Genomic DNA, 17,181 nt, shown 5'->3' with positions numbered 1-17,181 from the left:
ATACCTTTCAAGGTTGCAGCCCTAATCCGCCATTACTTCTCTGAAAATCATCGGTCACTAAACAAAAGGGTCCCTTTCGCTGAGACAAAAGTTTCTCCACAGATTTCTCATATATGATTTCCAAATCAAAACTTGTATCATATCGGGGAAGTTGTGATGCATTTACTTTCCAACACAAGAATGAAAGGATCTTCTGGTTGTGAGCAAGATAGGAACTCTTTCAATTTGCTATGAGGTCAACTAAACTCAAAAAACTTGAGCTTAGAAGATGTTCTCAAATTACTATACGAACACGAAAACCACTTACTTCAGAGTGTGCAAATAAGCTAAACTACCCATGAGAAAAACACAAAAGAACTAAACATACCAAGTTACTTCAACCGACCGAGCAAAAGTTATTTATTTTTCATTCCCCAACATTCCAATCAACAATACGCACCATTTCAACCCAATTATCACCTTTGGTACATTCTTCAGGCATATCCGACAACTTGAAATCCCGAAGAGTGGTGATGCGCTTAAGTTCATCCGGAAGCTTCTTTAATTTTCTGCACGATCTAATCTCGAGCTCTTTAAGTTTCGGCATTGCTCCTACCTCTACACTCCATGTCCCCAGTTCCTCCATATTCCAGATTTTCAATACTCGAAGCTCGGGAAAACACCTTGAAGAGCAGGCCATGCACTTTCCCGTGTAGGAATTTGATAACTTAAGGAACCTTAGCTTGGGTAAACTCCCCAATGTCGGCATTGGATCTTCTTTGAGTCCGGATACTGACAAAATGAGACTTATTAGGTTTGGCGGGAAGGCATTCTGTTCCAATAATTTCTCTAAGCTCCCCAGCAAATAGAGGTCAGTGAGATCCTTATTGTTCTTAAAACTCAGAGTTGAGCAGAAAGGCCCAGTCTTACCCATTTCATTCTTGGATCTTAACCTCAAGGATTTAAGGAGATGCAGTTTCTCAATCCACCTGAGCAGTGCATCTTGTTGATGGACCGATAATTGGAAAACCAAACCCAATTTCGTAAGACAAGTAAACTTGTCCAGACCATCCTTCACAGGACTGTCCTTATCTACAAATAGTCCCCATAGCGATTGGAGATTCTTTACCGAGCGACTGCTAGGTTGATGATCAAACCTACCCAGACGACTCTCGTTCAAGTATAGATGTCGGAGTCCTCTCATCTTCCAAATCGAACTAGGGAAAGTGCTGATATAAGTGTGCTTTACATCTATCGTTTGAAGACATCTCAATTTGCCTACGGACTTTGGTATCGTGTCCAAGTAAGTCCATCTCAACCCAAGGTACCTCAACTTAACTAGTTCATCCAGTTCCTCTGGTAGCTTGGGCTTATATACGCGCTCTAGGTCAAGGATTAAAAGCGACTGAAAGCAGTTCTGAGCAATTCCCCTGAAAAGAAAGTTTCCTATCATCTCGCCGGGACCATCTCCTTTTCCAAAGTCGAACGAACAAAAAGATAGGAGATTTTTGTACGATTCCCAGGAAGGTTTCTTGTCAGCATAAATTTGGTCTAACTGCGTGTCATTGGGTTCACAATGATCAACAAATCGATACATTCGAGCAGTAGCTGAAGGCGTTGAGGCATTAACAAGGTTTACGCCAAGATTAGAATGAGCGCAATTTAGTAAGCGTTGTCTTAAAACGTTGGGCACACGAACCCTCTGAGCCCTCCCATCGGACCTCATCTTTACTACTATAACCAAATTCCGATTTATCAAGTCGTTTAAAAATTTCTCAGCAACTGTTTCAGGAGGTGTGTCGTCAATCTGCTTCACCAACTCCTCTGCAACCCACAACGAAATCAACCTCCTTGTTGGGATCTCGAAGTCTTGGGGGAAGAGAGCAAAATAATCGAGAAACTTTTTCAACCCTAACTCGTCGGGAGGAACTGGGTCCATGACATCTGACCATGGAGTTTTACTTTTATCTAACGATGAAGTAAGTTCACCGAGCAGCCTTTTTGCACTCCCAAGAACGTCTGAAACCGTGTTTCCTTTTGCGGTTGACAAAACCCCTTTGGAATTCAAAATTGTTAAAGGTAAACCATTGCTAATCTTCACAATTTTCTCTCCAAATTCCGCAACATCTGGATGGATGGATCCCCTATTTTGCGGGGCTGTTAAGATCTCCCAGCTCTCTTCATCACTTAGCAGCCGTAATTTGTGAATATAACCTTCAGGGTCAGCATGTTTAGCAACTTCTGGACATCCACTCGTGAGCAGTATTTTGCTCCCGTTCTTTGCTTCTGGAAATGCCTCTTTTAAAGCATCCCAGTCTTCTATGGCCTCTATGCCATCTAAGACTATCAGATACCTGTTCTCCTTCAAGAAATCGTGATGCCTCTGTTTCGATGTCTCTTCTTTGGCGACCCGTTGAAGCATGTACCGTAAAATCCCTCTCTTGTCATACTTCTGAGATGCACGGATCCAAACACGACAGGCAAAATGATCCGCGACGTCCTCGTGGTTGTAAAGTTGCTCAGCTAGAGTTGTCTTGCCTATGCCTCCACCACCAACAATAGAGATCACGTAGGGCTGGTCATTCCCATCGATGATCTTTTCCTTTATCCTAATTATATCTTGCTCCATCAACAGATAGGAAAGATTGTATCTTGTTTTGCGTTGGAGTGCATCTTCACCTTGAAAACCTTATGGATCCTAATTCGGATCTGTTTTACTTCCTTCAGATGATTAAAACGAAAGACAAGAAGCATAAGGCTCCCATTCCGTGTTGAACAGTTGGGACCTGTAATGGTACCATGGCTAGCTACTTGTTAAGAGAAATTGAGAGTCGACAAATTTTGTATTAATTTTATTATTTTTAAATTCAACTTAAGTGGATTTTAAATTAGTAAAAATCTATTTTATGTAACTACAAACGTAGTAGTCCATGACAGCTTCTTCTCTTTCCCTCATCCCTTTTAGATTTCTTTTGTTTTCCTTTTTGAATTTTTTATTTTTAAAATACCAATGGGTCTGGCTTGTCCAATTAGGAATTTCATAAGCCTAAATTTTGCTTATTAGTTTTGCCAAACGTTACTATTATTATTATTAGTTATATTTATTAATCTCTATAAGATAATCATGATTCCTCACTAGAATACATGTGAAGACTAGATCATAGAGTAAAAACATGACCACGGATATACACCGATAAAAGAAGAAGTTATCATACAAGCATGCAAGATATACAAAGACGCTCTCCATGCAACACATTGTAAGATACTAAGATCATAGAAGTGGTAGTTGTGGTCTACGCAGGCTAACAACTAGTCCCCACTCTACAATCTGACATGTGTACCCATCAAATCAACCTAGGCAACTAAGCAAATAACCCATTTAGGTGGAATATTTTATCTTCAGACCCAAGGCCACCTTACACCTTTTCCATTATGGCGGCCGGCGGTCATTATCTTCCGTTGGCTTATATGTTCCTCGGGTATCTGTACTGCACGACCAAATGGATCATATAGTCCATCAGATCATGGACGCGAGCCCCCTTTCTTTTTATGTTTCTATGTGAGTGCTTCCAATTGAGTGTCACTCCCTGTTGGTTGTTCCAATTGTCTATTAGTACGGCAACACTCGAGGGTGACAGTTGCGAGGATGTCTCGCTAGACATGTGTCATAGTGGCTCAACGCGAAGAGGGAGAAATGGTCTGGAGTCACCTTGATCAAATTGAAGTTTTCTTCGTTGGATAGTCTTGTTCCTCGTCCATATGCTCAGCTAGTCTACCACGCCATGCCTTTCTACATCGGAGTGAATGTTCCCGAGGGCGATGATCAGCAATGAGTAGTGGATGCCGATAATCCTTGTCGTTCAGTTTGCTCAGTTAATCTTGTGGCCTGGTGTGGTTGCCAATCTCAATCATGCCGGGGAGGCACAAGTTAAGCTGTATCGACCTGATCGTCTCCTCCGCCAATTTGGATATGATGGTATGGGTTCATAGTTTCTAAGGTCGGGAGGAAAGGATGTTTTTTGGCAACGCCATTACGGGCTGGTGTTTCCTAGTGTTACCCATTTCCCACTAGCTGGCTTCAAGCATGTGGAGGCTTGTAGTTCTGTTCACCTAGGCTATTTATGTGCTCTTCTTGGCGGGCTACACATGTTTATGGTGACCGAGCCTCATCCATGACATGTGATGCCACCTCCCACCCCCGCCGGGCCATGCAGCTGAACAAGGTGGGGAAACCCTTTCTGAGGTTAGTGGTCCCCATGTTGCGTCAGTAGCCCAAGTAGCTATGGAAAGGCAGTGTCCTCTAGGCGCTGACCGTAAGGGTAAGTGGCCTGCGGTTAATTAAGGAGGGGTAGAGCAGTTGCCCTCTATAAATAATAAACATAGGGCAGCGAGGGTTGCTCGTTCTTATTGGTTATCGATAGAGGGACGCCTCAGTGGTTCGACTGTAGTGTCAGACGAGAAAGCGCCCCAAGCTGAGGTACGGGATGTTACTAACAAAGATGTTGCAAGGGACCACTTGGGGATGTGAAAGAATAATCCTTGTGAAGAATCTTTTCATTATGCAAGGCACAACCATATATATACACATACAATCGATGCCTGAAATTTAGGAGCAGGAGACTCACTTGTAGTAGTAACCTACCTACTAACCATACCTAGTTAAAGACGCATAGGGAACTACCAGAATTTGCGCCTAGATACATGCTTATCCATGTTTATCCAGAATTTCCTAGTCCATGACGAATTCCAATACTCCCCATCAAATTGGCGCATGAAGATTCCGAATGCCCAATTTGCCAAGGAAATAGGTGAATTTCTCTTTCCCAAGAGCCTTCATCAAGATGTCAGCCAACTGCTCTATGGTTCGAACATGCCGAGTGACAATGTTCCCATGCCACAGCTCATCGCGAACAAAATGACAGTCGACTTCAATATGCTTTATCCTCTCATGAAACATTGGATTCGTGGCTATATGCAGGGCTGCCTGGTTGTCACAATATAAGCGCGCAGGTTCGTCATGCGCCACTCCCAAGGACAATAGGAGTTTCTTCATCCACTTCAATTCACAGCATGTCGCAGCCATCGAACGATATTCTGCTTCTGCCGAGGAGCGCGACACAGTGTGTTGTTTTTTCATTTTCCAGGAAACTGGTGACTGCCCCAGCAGAACGAAATAGCCAGTCAGCGATCGTCATGACAACGGACAGCTTGCCCAATCAGAGTCACAATAAGCATACAAGCGCAGATCGCTATCGGAACGCAATACTATACCTTGTCCAGAATATGCTTTCATATATCGCACTACACGTAGAGCTGCCTCCCAATGTTCTTGTCGCGGGCTATGCATGAATTGGGCCAGAATATGAACACAATAGCACAGCTCAGGTCGTGTGATGGTTAAGTATATCAACCTCCCTACTAGTCTTCGGTACTGATTCGGATTGTGCATTAGAGCACCCTTGGCCAGCGCAAGATGATGATTCTGTTCAATGGGCACTGACGCTGGTTTGGCTCCCAATAGTCCACATTCCGAGATAATGTCCAGGGCATACTTCCGTTGAGATAAATATATTCCATCAGGACCATGAGCTACTTCAATACCTAGGAAATATTTGAGTGGACCCAGATCTTTCATATGGAAGCATCGACTGAGATACTCTTTGAATTTCATAATGGCTACAGTATTATTTCCCCCAACAATCAAATCATCAACATATATCAGCACGTGCAGACGAACATTGTGTTTGAAATAAGTGAACAAAGAATAGTCAGGATACGATTGAACAAACACGAACTGTATCAAGGCCGCTATTAATTTCGAGAACCAGCATCTGGGAGCCTGACGTAATCCATAGAGAGATTTCTTCAGTTTGCATACTTTTGTTCGATCCTTAGATGCGAAGCCTAGCGGCAACTACATGTATACCTCCTCATCCAAATCCCCATGTAAGAATGCATTATGTACATCCATCTAATGCAACTCATAATTCTTAGCGGCTGCCACGGCTAAGAAAGTGCGGAATATCGTCATTTTGGCCAGAGGAGTGAAAGTTTCATTATAATCTAACCCCTCAACCTGTCTATTCCCGAGAATAACTAGCTGAGCCTTATGTCGTTCAACCGTCCCATATGAATTATATTTGATCTTATAAACCCATTTACTCCCTATTGCCTTTTTCCCGGGAGGTAGAGTTTCCAATGTCCAAGTACCATTATCCTCCAAAGCCTGGATTTCCTTCCTCATAGCTTCCCTCCATTTCTCACTTTTCATTGCCTCCGAAAAGATTGTGGGCTTGGCTCCTGCAGTGACTGCAGCTAAGAAAGCTTGATGTCTAGCAGAGAAGTTAGTACATGTCACATAATTCGCTATGGGATAGGGAGTCGTACCTAAGGACTCTGATTCAGAGTTGGCTTGAGTGTGAATGGGGTTTTTCAAACATTGAGAAGTGTAGGTCACGTAGGGCTTCAACAAAACAGACGGCGTGCGATGCCGATGTCCCCTACCAAGTTGCTCTTCTAGTGTCGTTTGTGGTGTTGGATCCACATTAATTCTGTCCTCACTGCCATTAATTCCCACTTCCTACACACTCTCTTCTTCTCCGTGCTCCTCCTCTCTTCCATCATCATTATTCTCAAGGCTCCCCCTATCACAGATGTTTGCTGCATCACTCCCCCTGTCTTTATTCCCTCTGTGGCTGTGTACAACATCATCATTGACTACGGCATCAACTGGTGCAATGCCCGGGCCAGGTTTGTCTCCCAGAGTGGCTTCTGAACTAGTGACATATGGAAATATATTTTCATAGAAGACTACATCACGGGAGACAAAATATTCACCTCTTTCAACATCATATACGCGTCAACCTTTCTTTCCATAGGGATAACACACAAAAACACACTTCCTACCCCTTTCTCCAAACTTATCCTTGTCTCGAGGACTCCAATGAGCATAGCAGAGACAGCCAAATACTCTCATGTGCTCGTATTGAGGTGGCATCCCGAATAGTACCTCATACAGAGTCTTCCCGCCAAGTACAGAAGAAGGTGTCCTGTTTATCAAGTATCCGGCGGTTAAGGCACACTCCCCCCAAAAACCAATGGACAAGCCTGCTTGAAATCTCAATGCTCTCACAACATTCAAGATATGCCCGTGTTTTCTCTCTACCCGACCGTTTTGTTGCGGTGTCCCAACGCACGAAGTTTGATGCAAAATGCCATGAGTCTCAAAGTATGATTTCAAGCTTTTAAATTCTGTTCCATTATCACTTCGAATAGTCTTGACTTGCTTGCCAAACTGACGTTCTGCCATGGCACAAAATTTCTCAATAATATGTGCTACTTCACTTTTGTCCAATAACAAGTAAACCCACACAGCACGAGAATAATCATCAACAATGGTTAGAAAGTAAAATGCACCACAAGAGGCAGGTACTTTATAGGCGCCCCATGTATCACAATGAATTGGAGAGAAACAATCATCAGCTTTATGTTTAGTTTCAGGAAAAATTTCCCGTGTTTGTTTTGCTCTGTAACAAACATCACATGGCTTATCTCCTTCAGTTCTACTATTTAATTTATCTACTTTAGGAAGAAAAGATAATATCTGTTTAGACAGATGCCCTAATGTGCGATGCCATAACTCCCATTCATCCATACCTCTTGTTCTATTCGCCCGAACCGGCGCTGCTCCTCTAAAATGATAAACCCCATCACACTGCTCACCCACTCCGATCAGACTCCTCGAGGTTTGGTCCTGTATCACACATAGCTTGTCAGTAAAAGTGACAGTACAATTTATCTCTCGCAACAATTTTGCTACGGAAATAAGGGTGCAGTTCATTCTTGGTACAAAAAGCACATGATGTAGATAAATATTTCCACCCAAATGTAAAGTCCCTTCCTTCACTGCAGTGGTTTGCTTCCCATTGGGAAGTCCCACCGGACACGGTGTAATATTCCGTACATCCATCAATAAGTCAATTTCTCCAGTCATATGGTGTGACGCCCCGGAATCAATTATCCAATCAGTAGAATTTTTCTTACCAGAGAGTTTTTCATTAGTCCTGGTTTTGTAAGCATCAAGCATGTTTACGAGAATCTGCCATTGCTCGTCATTAAAACCGTTTAGTCTGGTCCTGTCTCCGTCAGTTATGGCTGCATTAGCAGCCACCTCACGCCCTGCCAATGACTGAGCAGCATGAGTTTTTGCTGAACTTCGGTCACGTCCGCCAGAAGGTCCAACATACTTACTCGAACTCTCACCGTTCCTACTGCAAATGGTCGTCATCGTTTCCCTCCCTGACGTCATGAAAGCGTCAATCCGTCCAGACATTGTCAACTTCGTTCACGTCAACATATCAAAAAAAAAGGAAAGACGGTCGTCAGCAAGCACGCCGCCCATCAGACCTCTACTGAGTCATGGGGTACTGGTCGTGCCGTCCAGCGGCAACCAACAGAGGTGTCAGAGGTTTTTCTTCCTTCTAATTTTGACTCTGCGGCGGGAAGAGGAGTTGTAGCGACAAGCTTTCTCTCTTGTTCCCGAGTTGATATGAAGCATTGGTCCTTCGTATCAATTTCTGATTCCCAAGTTTCGATACCATTCAGGGACAAGGGGTCCCAGTTCTCTTGTTCCGTCGATCGATTTCAGACATCAACAGAGGAAATAGCAACAGCAGCCAATCCACTGTTCATTAGTGTCTTCTTTCGAACCCAAAACCGGAGGCAATGGCAACAAAAAAAGGAACGCACGATGGAGCAACATCTCTCATCCTCTTTGTGTTCTTCCCAGAAATCGCGACACTGTTCATCATCTTGAAAACCAGAGCGGCAGTGGATCTGAAACTGATGACCCGCAGGCGTTGAGAAGACATCTTCCGCGATCAAGATCCTCAAGCAGGTCGGTGCTTATCTCGATGTGGATAGCCATGCGATCCGACCAAGAAAGGGTGAGATGAGGAACCGTCAATACATTTCTCGCAAGGGTCCTCTCATTGTTTATGGCACTGAGGGTTCCAAGATTGTGAAGGCTTTCCGCAACATCCCCGGTGTCGTAGTTGCCAGTGGCGTAGTTGCCAATGGGAGAGAAGAGGAGGAACAGTTCTCGCCGCTGTTGGTTCCGCTCGAACAGGGAGAAGAGGAACAGTAGCTCCGCCGCTGCTCTTCTTGGTTGGGTTCGAATAGAGGGGACGAGCTACAGTGCCGATCTGGAAAAACTGGAGTGCAAGGTCTGGACTCTGCTGACGCCAAGCGAATGCGGTGTTTCTCTCAGCAACTTCGTTATGGCTCTGATACCATGAAAGAATAGTCTTTGTGGAGAATCTTGTTTCATTATGCAAGGCACAACCATATATATACACATACAATTGACGCCTGAAATTTAGGAGCAGGAGACTCACTTGTAGTAGTAACCTACCTACTAATCATACCTAGCTAAAGACGCCTAGGGAACTACCAAAATTTGTGCCTAGATACATGCTTATCCAGAATTTCCTAGTCCATGATGAATTCCAAGAGGATGCTTCTCAAAATGGTGCCAATCCCTCATCTGAAATGGGGTAGAGGGCTGATGTGGAGTTCGTGCTGTCAGGGGTTTGTGCTCCATTTGCCAATATTGTTACCGTCACCATTGCAAGTGGGCAGGTTAAGAAAATAGCTCATCACGCTCGGAGAAGGGACTTAAGGACTTTTGAACTGGTAAGTGTACCAATGACTGACTCAGTTTGCTTTACAATTGTTATTTTTCTTTCCTATTGGGACTAAATCTATATTTGTAGCCGTTTATTTTGAAACAGGTAGGGGTCAAGGAGGATCGCCTCAAGCTTGTCACCACACAAGCATCATCTAATAGTGTTGTGAATGAGGTGTGTGTGTAAATACATTGTGTTTAGTCTTTTCTTTGTGGTATTGTCCTGTCTATATTCATGATATCTTGTTCATTTTTCCATAGGGAGTTTTTGATGTCAATATGGCTAGTGTTCCTGTGACATCTACTGTTAGCGTATTCCATCAAATTTAGGATTTTATCTTTATCTCCTTAATTCTAGGAGATATAGTTCAACTCCAACTAGCTATACATATTTTTCTTTCCTTGTTGTATTCCAATTTAGGTTGCCGACCGGTTCTCTGGTTGTATCTTTAGCCTTATTATAAATAGGTTGTAACCTATTGAATTCAGATCATCAAGAAATATTAATTTCCCATATATCTTCCTTGCTCTTTCGTATCATGGTATCAGAGTTGTGATCCGCGTCTTCTTGCTTCCTCTGCGGTTTTCGTTTCTCTTCTGCAATTTTTTATTTGGTCTGAGTTCGGTGGTCTCTTCCGCGTCTTCTTGCTCAACGGTTCTTGATCTTCCCTACTCTCACTCTGCATCCCTGCGGTTCAACTTAACAGCAGCACTGGTACGACCTTTCTCTTGGTATACTCCAAATTGAAATCTCAGCTACTCCAAGATCCCGCTTTCGAGTTCACGGATGATTCTCTTCTCCATCACCATGTCATATACTAACTGCATTCCCTTTGTGCTCTCCGCCTCTCTATCTTAGTCACAATGGCACTAGTACAAGGAAGTCGACGTAATCGTTGACAGAAGGCAAACAAGTCGTCGAAAACGGGGCAGTCCTCGCCGACGTTGAAGCGCTTGAGGTGGCAGGCGTGTGTGTGGTCGAGGAGAGTCTCGGGTTTTATGGATACGAGGAAGTCGACGTAATCGTCGGAGTGGAAGCGGTGGATGTCATCAGGACCAACAAGATAAGGGTGGTTGACCTCCATATGACGGTGAAGAGAGTAGTGTAGTATTCTTCGATTGAAGGCTCATAGAGACAGCACACCCTCCATTTCTTCACGTCTGGCCCTCCTGGGAGAGAAGCGCTCCCCGTTGCTTGAATAAAGCATGCAGCCCATGTGAGCAGAACCGAAACTTGTGCCTAAGCTGCTTGCTATGAAACCTGTGTTTAAGGTCAGTATTGAGAATTTCCCGTGACTTGTGTTGCTCCAAAATTCAATGTTTCTCCTCATGGATTAATCTGAAGCTGCTCAACATATTTCTCATCCCATCACTGTTATCTTTGATGGTTCAAATTATGATTTATGGTCCCAAGAGATGTGCAATTTTCTCAAGGGATGCCTTCTATGGCGGTATGTGACTGGTGAGATGCCCAAACCCACTAAAATTGCTGATGAAACAGAAGATAAATTTGCTGAATGAATAGAAAAATGGGACGGGAAAAATCATCAAATGTTGACTTGGTTTCGCAATACTTGTATTGTAAGCATCAAGTTGGAATTTCGCAGATATGACTCTCCTAAAGAGGTATGGGATTTCTTACAAGCTCGTTATTCTATTTTTGATGATGTGCATCAATTTCAACTCTATAGGCGTTTTCACCGTATGAAGCAGCAACCTGAACAGACCATTCACAGTTATCTCTCTAAATTACAAGTTCTTTGGGATCAGTTGGCACAGTGTGAACCTGAATGGGATAGTACCTCTGCGACCACTACTTATTCTAAGCTTTGTGATTGCCAACGTGTTTGGCATCTTCTGATGATTCTCAGGGATGAGTATGAACCTATTAGTGGTACTCTACTTCATCGTAGCCCATTGCCCTCCCTTGAAGTTGTGATCAAAGATTTGCTCTCTGAAGAAACTCGACTAAAAATACTTCGAGATGAGCGATCCTTACTATCTACTGATGTTGTTCTTGCTACTCCAGGTACATCTAGTACTTCTTCAACTTCCTCTAAATCCTCAAAACGGAGTTTCTGCAATTATTGCAAGAAGACTGGTCACACTATTTCTGAGTGCCGCCGCCTGCAAGCCAAAAAGGCATCTGGACAAAAGTCCTCATCCATGGGTTCTCAGGCTTCGAGTCCTACTGCCGCTGCAGCCACAGAGGATTCTTCTGATAAAATCTCTTCAAAATTTTCTCTTCGAGACCTCCAAGCCCTTCTTCACCAGCTCCAACATGCTTCTGGTATGCATTCTAATTCAATCTTGTTCGTCACTCCAGGTACTACCTCATCATGGTATTTTGATTCTGCCTGTTGCAATCATATGACATCCAATTCATCTTTGTTTACTTCCAAGTCCCAACCTTCTGTTGCACCAATTGTTCATACTGCCGATAGTTCAACCTTAACTGTCAAAAGTATAGGAGCTATTTCAACACCTCGTTTGTCACTACCTAATACTTTTTTGGTACCTCAATTATCTCTAAATCTTATATCTGTTGGACAATTATGTGAACTTGGTTTTGATATACATTTCTCAAGTCACGGTTGTACTGTACAGGATCCACAGACAGGGAAGATCATTGGGACAGGCCGTAAGGTTGGGAGACTGTTTGAGCTATCATCGCTTCAATTACCATCTCTTGTTGCTGCTATCACTTCTAGCGTCTGGCATTCTCGTCTTGGACACATTTCTACCTCTAGGTTAGGATCTTTAATTTCTAATGGATGTTTGGGTCCTGTTAAAACAACACCCCTTAATTGTGTTTCTTGTCATCTTTCAAAACATCATGCTTTGCCTTTTAATATAAGTGATTCTGTTTCTTCTGCACCTTTTAATCTTATTCATTCTGATATTTGGGGACCTTCGCCTCATAATACCATGGGTGGTTCGCGTTATTTTGTGATCTTCGTTGATGATTTCTCTCGGTATACATGGATTTATCTCATGCGTAATAAATCTGAATCACCTGCAATTTATATTCAATTTGCCACCATGATCAAAACTTAGTTTTCCTCTATCATCAAACATTTTGCACTGATAATGCCATGGAATATCGAGATTCTATCCTTACCCAATTTCTTTCACAAAATGGAACCATCATTCATAGATCTTGTCCCGACACCTCTCAACAAAATGGGCGTGCATAATGAAAACATAGGCATATTCTTGATACTATCCAAGCTCTTTTAATCTCTTCCTCTTATCCTGAGCGTTTTGGGGGGAGGCAGCCCTCATTGTTGTTTATACCATCAATCACATTCCTTCTCTTGTTATTGGTAACATTTTCCCTTATGAACGGTTGTATGGCCATTGCCCTGATTACCAGTATCTTCGTGTATTTGGTTGTGCTTGTTTTGTTCTATTACAACCTCATGAACATACCAAATTGGAACCAAAAGCACGTTTATGTTGTTTTCCCGGGTATGGTATTGAACATAAAGGATATCGGTGTTGGAATCCTCTTTCCCAACGACTTCGCATATCTCGTCATGTTACCTTTTGGAAACACAAAATGTTCTCAAGTCTCTCCCCATTTCAAGTTACCACGACATCTTCATATATTTTTACTGATCCTACTATTTCGTTTTTTCCTGAAGATTTACCTGTAGGTCCAACTACTTCCTCTGATAGCTCTAACAGTACTGCACAACCTGCAACCTCTCCTGATGCATCTACCTTGGCTATGGTTTCTCCAGCTCTGTTTTCTTCTGAACTCTTGATTCCTTCTGTTGAATTAGACCTTGATCATTCTGATGCTCCACTCCGTCGTTCTGGTAGGGTCACTAAACCTTCCATTCTTCTTCGTGATTTTCACTGTTACTCTACCATTGTTTCTTTATACGAGCCTCGTACCTATCGTGAGGCTAGTACTGATCCACTATGGCAGAAAGCAATGGCAAAAGAAATCCAATCTCTTACAAGCACTCATACTTGGGATTTAGTTGACCTGCGTTCAGATAAATCCGTGATTGGTTGTAAATGGGTCTACAAAATCAAGACTCGGGCAGATAGTTCAGTTGAAAGGTATAATGCTAGATTGGTAGCAAAAGGGTTCACACAAGAGTATGGCATTGATTATGATGAGACTTTTGCCCCAGTAGCCCGTCTCACTTCTATTCGCAGTCTTATTGTGATTGCTGCAGCTAAGCACTAGCAGCTATTTCAGATGGATGTTAAGAATGCTTTTCTCAATGGAGATCTTTCTAAAGAGATTTATATGCAGCTCCCTCCTGGTTATGATCATCCCCCTAATCAGGTTTGTCATCTCCATAAGGCTCTATATGGACTTAAGCAAGCGCCTCGAGCATGGTTCTCCAAATTCAGCTCTACTATTTGTCAGTTTGGTTTTCAGTCTAGCACTCATGATCATGCCTTGTTCATTCGTAAGACCTCTCAGGGTTGTGTACTTCTCCTCCTCTATGTGGATGACATTATCATTACTAGCGATGATTTGCAGGGCATTTCTGCTCTTAAGACTTTTCTCAGCAAACAGTTTGAAATGAAAGATCTTGGTCGACTAAATTATTTCTTAGGCATTGAGGTCTCCTCCAACCAATCAGGATATTATCTGTGTCAGGCCAAATATGCCACTGATCTTGTTTCTTGTGCCGGCCTCACTAATACTAAGACTATTAACACTCCGATTGAGCCTAATGCCCATTTTTCAGCCACTGATGGTACTCCTCTCAGTGACTGTACCTTATATCGGCAACTAGTTGGCAGTCTTGTATACCTTACGGTTACTCGTCCTGATATTGTGTATGCTGTCCATATTGTGAGTCAGTTCATGTCTGCCCCTCGCACTACTCATTATGTTGTCATGCTTCGCATCATCCGTTTGTCAAGGGCACCTTGTTTCATGGACTTCACTACTCTAGTTCTTCCTCTCTTCATTTGATCGCATATTCTAATGTTGATTGGGCCAGTGATCCTACTGACAAACGCTCCACTACTAGTTATTGCTTCTTTCTTGGTGATTCTCTTATATCTTGGCATAGTAAGAAGCAAACGGTTGTCTCTCGTTCCAGTACTGAGGATGAATATCGAGCTCTTGCCGACACTACCTCCGAACTATTATGGTTACGATGGTTACTCCATGACATGGGAATCACTCATTCATCTGCAACCTCTCTTTACTGTGACAATCGTAGCACCATACAGTTGCCCACAATGATGTATTTCATGAGCGCACTAAGCATATTGAGACTAATTGCCACTTTATTCGTCATCATGTGCTCGAGGGTACTGTTCACCTTATTCCTGTCCCTTCCCAGGATCAGTCTGCAGATATATTTACCAAAGCTCACTCTCCTCTTCGCTTTTGTACTCTAGTTAGCAAACTCCAAATGACTGATACATTACCATCTTGAGTTTGAGGGGGGATGTTAGTGTATTCCATTAGATTTAGGATTGTATCTTTATCTCCTTAGTTCTAGGAGATATAGTTCCACTCCAACTAGCTGTACATATTTTTCTTTCCTTGTTGTATTCCAATTTAGGTTGCTGACTTGTTCTCTAGTTGTATCTTTAGCCTTATTATAAATAGGTTGTAACCTGTTGAATTCAGATCATCAAGAAATATTATTTTCCCATATATCTTCCTTGCTCTTTCGTATCATCTACCATTAAGCGTTTAGTGGAAGACTTAAAGTCTCTTTAGCCATGTGTCAGAGAGGGAGAGTTGCCGAGGGAGGAGAACTGCAACGTGGGTGTTCCAGTGGTTGATTCAAGTGTTTGTCAGGGGGGTAACGTTCATGATGGGGATGTCATGCCTATTGACGTTGGTATCATAGTTAATGCTCCTGTCACAGAATTAGAGCAGCCCCCCATGGATCTTGTAGCTGGTGAGAGTGTGGATGCACCTGTCATGGGCGAGTCAAGATGTGAGCGGGAGCCTTCCCTCATTGGGCATATGGAGTCTGTTGTCCATGAGGATGCCTTAGTCATTCAACTTTCATCTTTTGAAGTTTAAGTGGAGTGTCCTAAACATCCTAGAGTCACAGCTGAGCCATCTTGTGCGAAAGTTGATTAGCTAGATTTGCATACCAGGGATTTGGATCTTACCAGAAAGCTTGCAACAATGCACTAGGAGTTGAAGGATTATTATGAAAGAGAAGAGATTGTGCCTATTGGGTTTGCGGTATCTAACCCTGTCATAGTTCAAGGGATTCATAGGCGGGAACAGTTCATCATATCGCGTAGTGTTGCTAATACGATATCATTGATTATTCAAAAGGCGTGGTTGCCTTCTGCTAAGTTCCTGCCTGTGGTTATGAGTGCCTCCTTGAACATGATGGCGAGTTTGATGAACTCAATTATCTCCCAGTCGGTAGATGAACTATCATGGTCTCTATTTTCCTAATGGTTGAAGACATGCATTTCGTTTACTGCGATGGGCTTCAAGATGGAGCAGATTGAAGAGTGGGTGGTTCGTATGGCTCACATATTCTGGAAGGCCGGTTATAAGGAGTCAAACCCCATTTCTTCCAAGTGGTTGGACGAGCTCCGCAAGCGATTAAAAGTTGTGGATGCTTGCATATCAAAGACAGAGGAGAAGATAGCAGCTCTTCTCGATGAAGCCACTCGCCAACAAAAGGTTCTATCATGATTACAGGAGGAGCGTGAAGAGATTGTAGCTACTCAGGAACAAAAGGCCAGTCTTAAGAGATCACCAAGATGTGAGACGTGTAAATTAGTGAATGAAGATAAATTTGTATTATGTAACACTCCTGTTATTCTATGATATCTAGTGTTTATATCATCTAATGGAAATAATTTTTTGCTTATGTGTAATTGTTATTCCATTTTGTTATTTTGGCATGCATTTATGCCCGTTTAATAAGAGGGCTATTATCCTCAGGCACATTAATCTGCTCCTGCCCCATGCGGTGTTATCATTCGCATTTGATTATTTGTTTGTGATGTAGACGAAATGACTTACTAGTTCTTAGGACTGATTGTGTGGGTTTTGGTAGGTAGGATACCACACTTAGACTGTTAAGGTTTCAACTTATTCCTTGCGTAGCCATTGATATAGTAATGGAGTTACACTTGGTGTCTCCTAGGTCTCCATGGGATTGCTAGGGAGTATGGCGTCACCTTGGGGTTTCTAGGCCCTTCTTGGGGTTTCCAATGAATATGGCTTCACGGGGTTGCCAACAAATATGGCATCGCACCTAGGGTTGCCAGGGAATATGGCATTGCACTTGGGGTTGCCAAGGCATTCCTAGGCTTGCTAGGCAATGTGTCATCGCACCTAGGGTTGCTAGGACCTTCATAGGGTTTGATAAGTAGTATGGCATTACTCTTGGGATTGCTAGGGCCTTCTTAGGGTTGCCATGGAATACGGCGTTGCATTTGCAGTTGCCAAGGCCTTCTTGAGGTTGTGAAGGAATATGGCATCGCTCCTGGGGTTGCTAGCATCTTCCTGGGGTTGTCAGGGAATATGGCATTGCACTTGGAATTGC

At 43.0% G+C, this 17,181-nt stretch overlaps 2 protein-coding genes across 2 annotated transcripts; one reads left to right on the top strand and one right to left on the bottom strand.

The window, feature by feature from the left end:
- Positions 1-406: 406 nt before the first annotated feature.
- LOC104596914 (putative disease resistance RPP8-like protein 2) lies at positions 407-2,608 on the bottom strand. The gene has a single exon (XM_010258233.1). It carries the CDS (start codon positions 2,606-2,608, stop codon positions 407-409), a length of 2,202 nt encoding a protein of 733 aa, XP_010256535.1.
- An 8,607-nt stretch (positions 2,609-11,215) lies between these two features.
- Positions 11,216-16,322, top strand: LOC109114669 (uncharacterized). The gene is made up of 9 exons (XM_088888268.1): positions 11,216-12,639; positions 13,041-13,135; positions 13,312-13,754; positions 13,872-13,970; positions 14,067-14,554; positions 14,713-14,889; positions 15,386-15,680; positions 15,804-15,983; positions 16,086-16,322. The coding sequence occupies exons 1-9, from the start codon at positions 11,216-11,218 to the stop codon at positions 16,320-16,322; spliced, it is 3,438 nt and encodes a 1,145-aa protein (XP_088744394.1).
- The last annotated feature ends 859 nt before the right edge of the window (positions 16,323-17,181 follow it).

The sequence above is a fragment of the Nelumbo nucifera genome, chromosome 5 (assembly GCF_055504915.1).
Source record: "Nelumbo nucifera cultivar China Antique chromosome 5, China Antique-T2T, whole genome shotgun sequence".
Classification (NCBI taxonomy): domain Eukaryota; kingdom Viridiplantae; phylum Streptophyta; class Magnoliopsida; order Proteales; family Nelumbonaceae; genus Nelumbo; species Nelumbo nucifera.
This window is presented reverse-complemented; position numbering and strand designations above follow the sequence as displayed.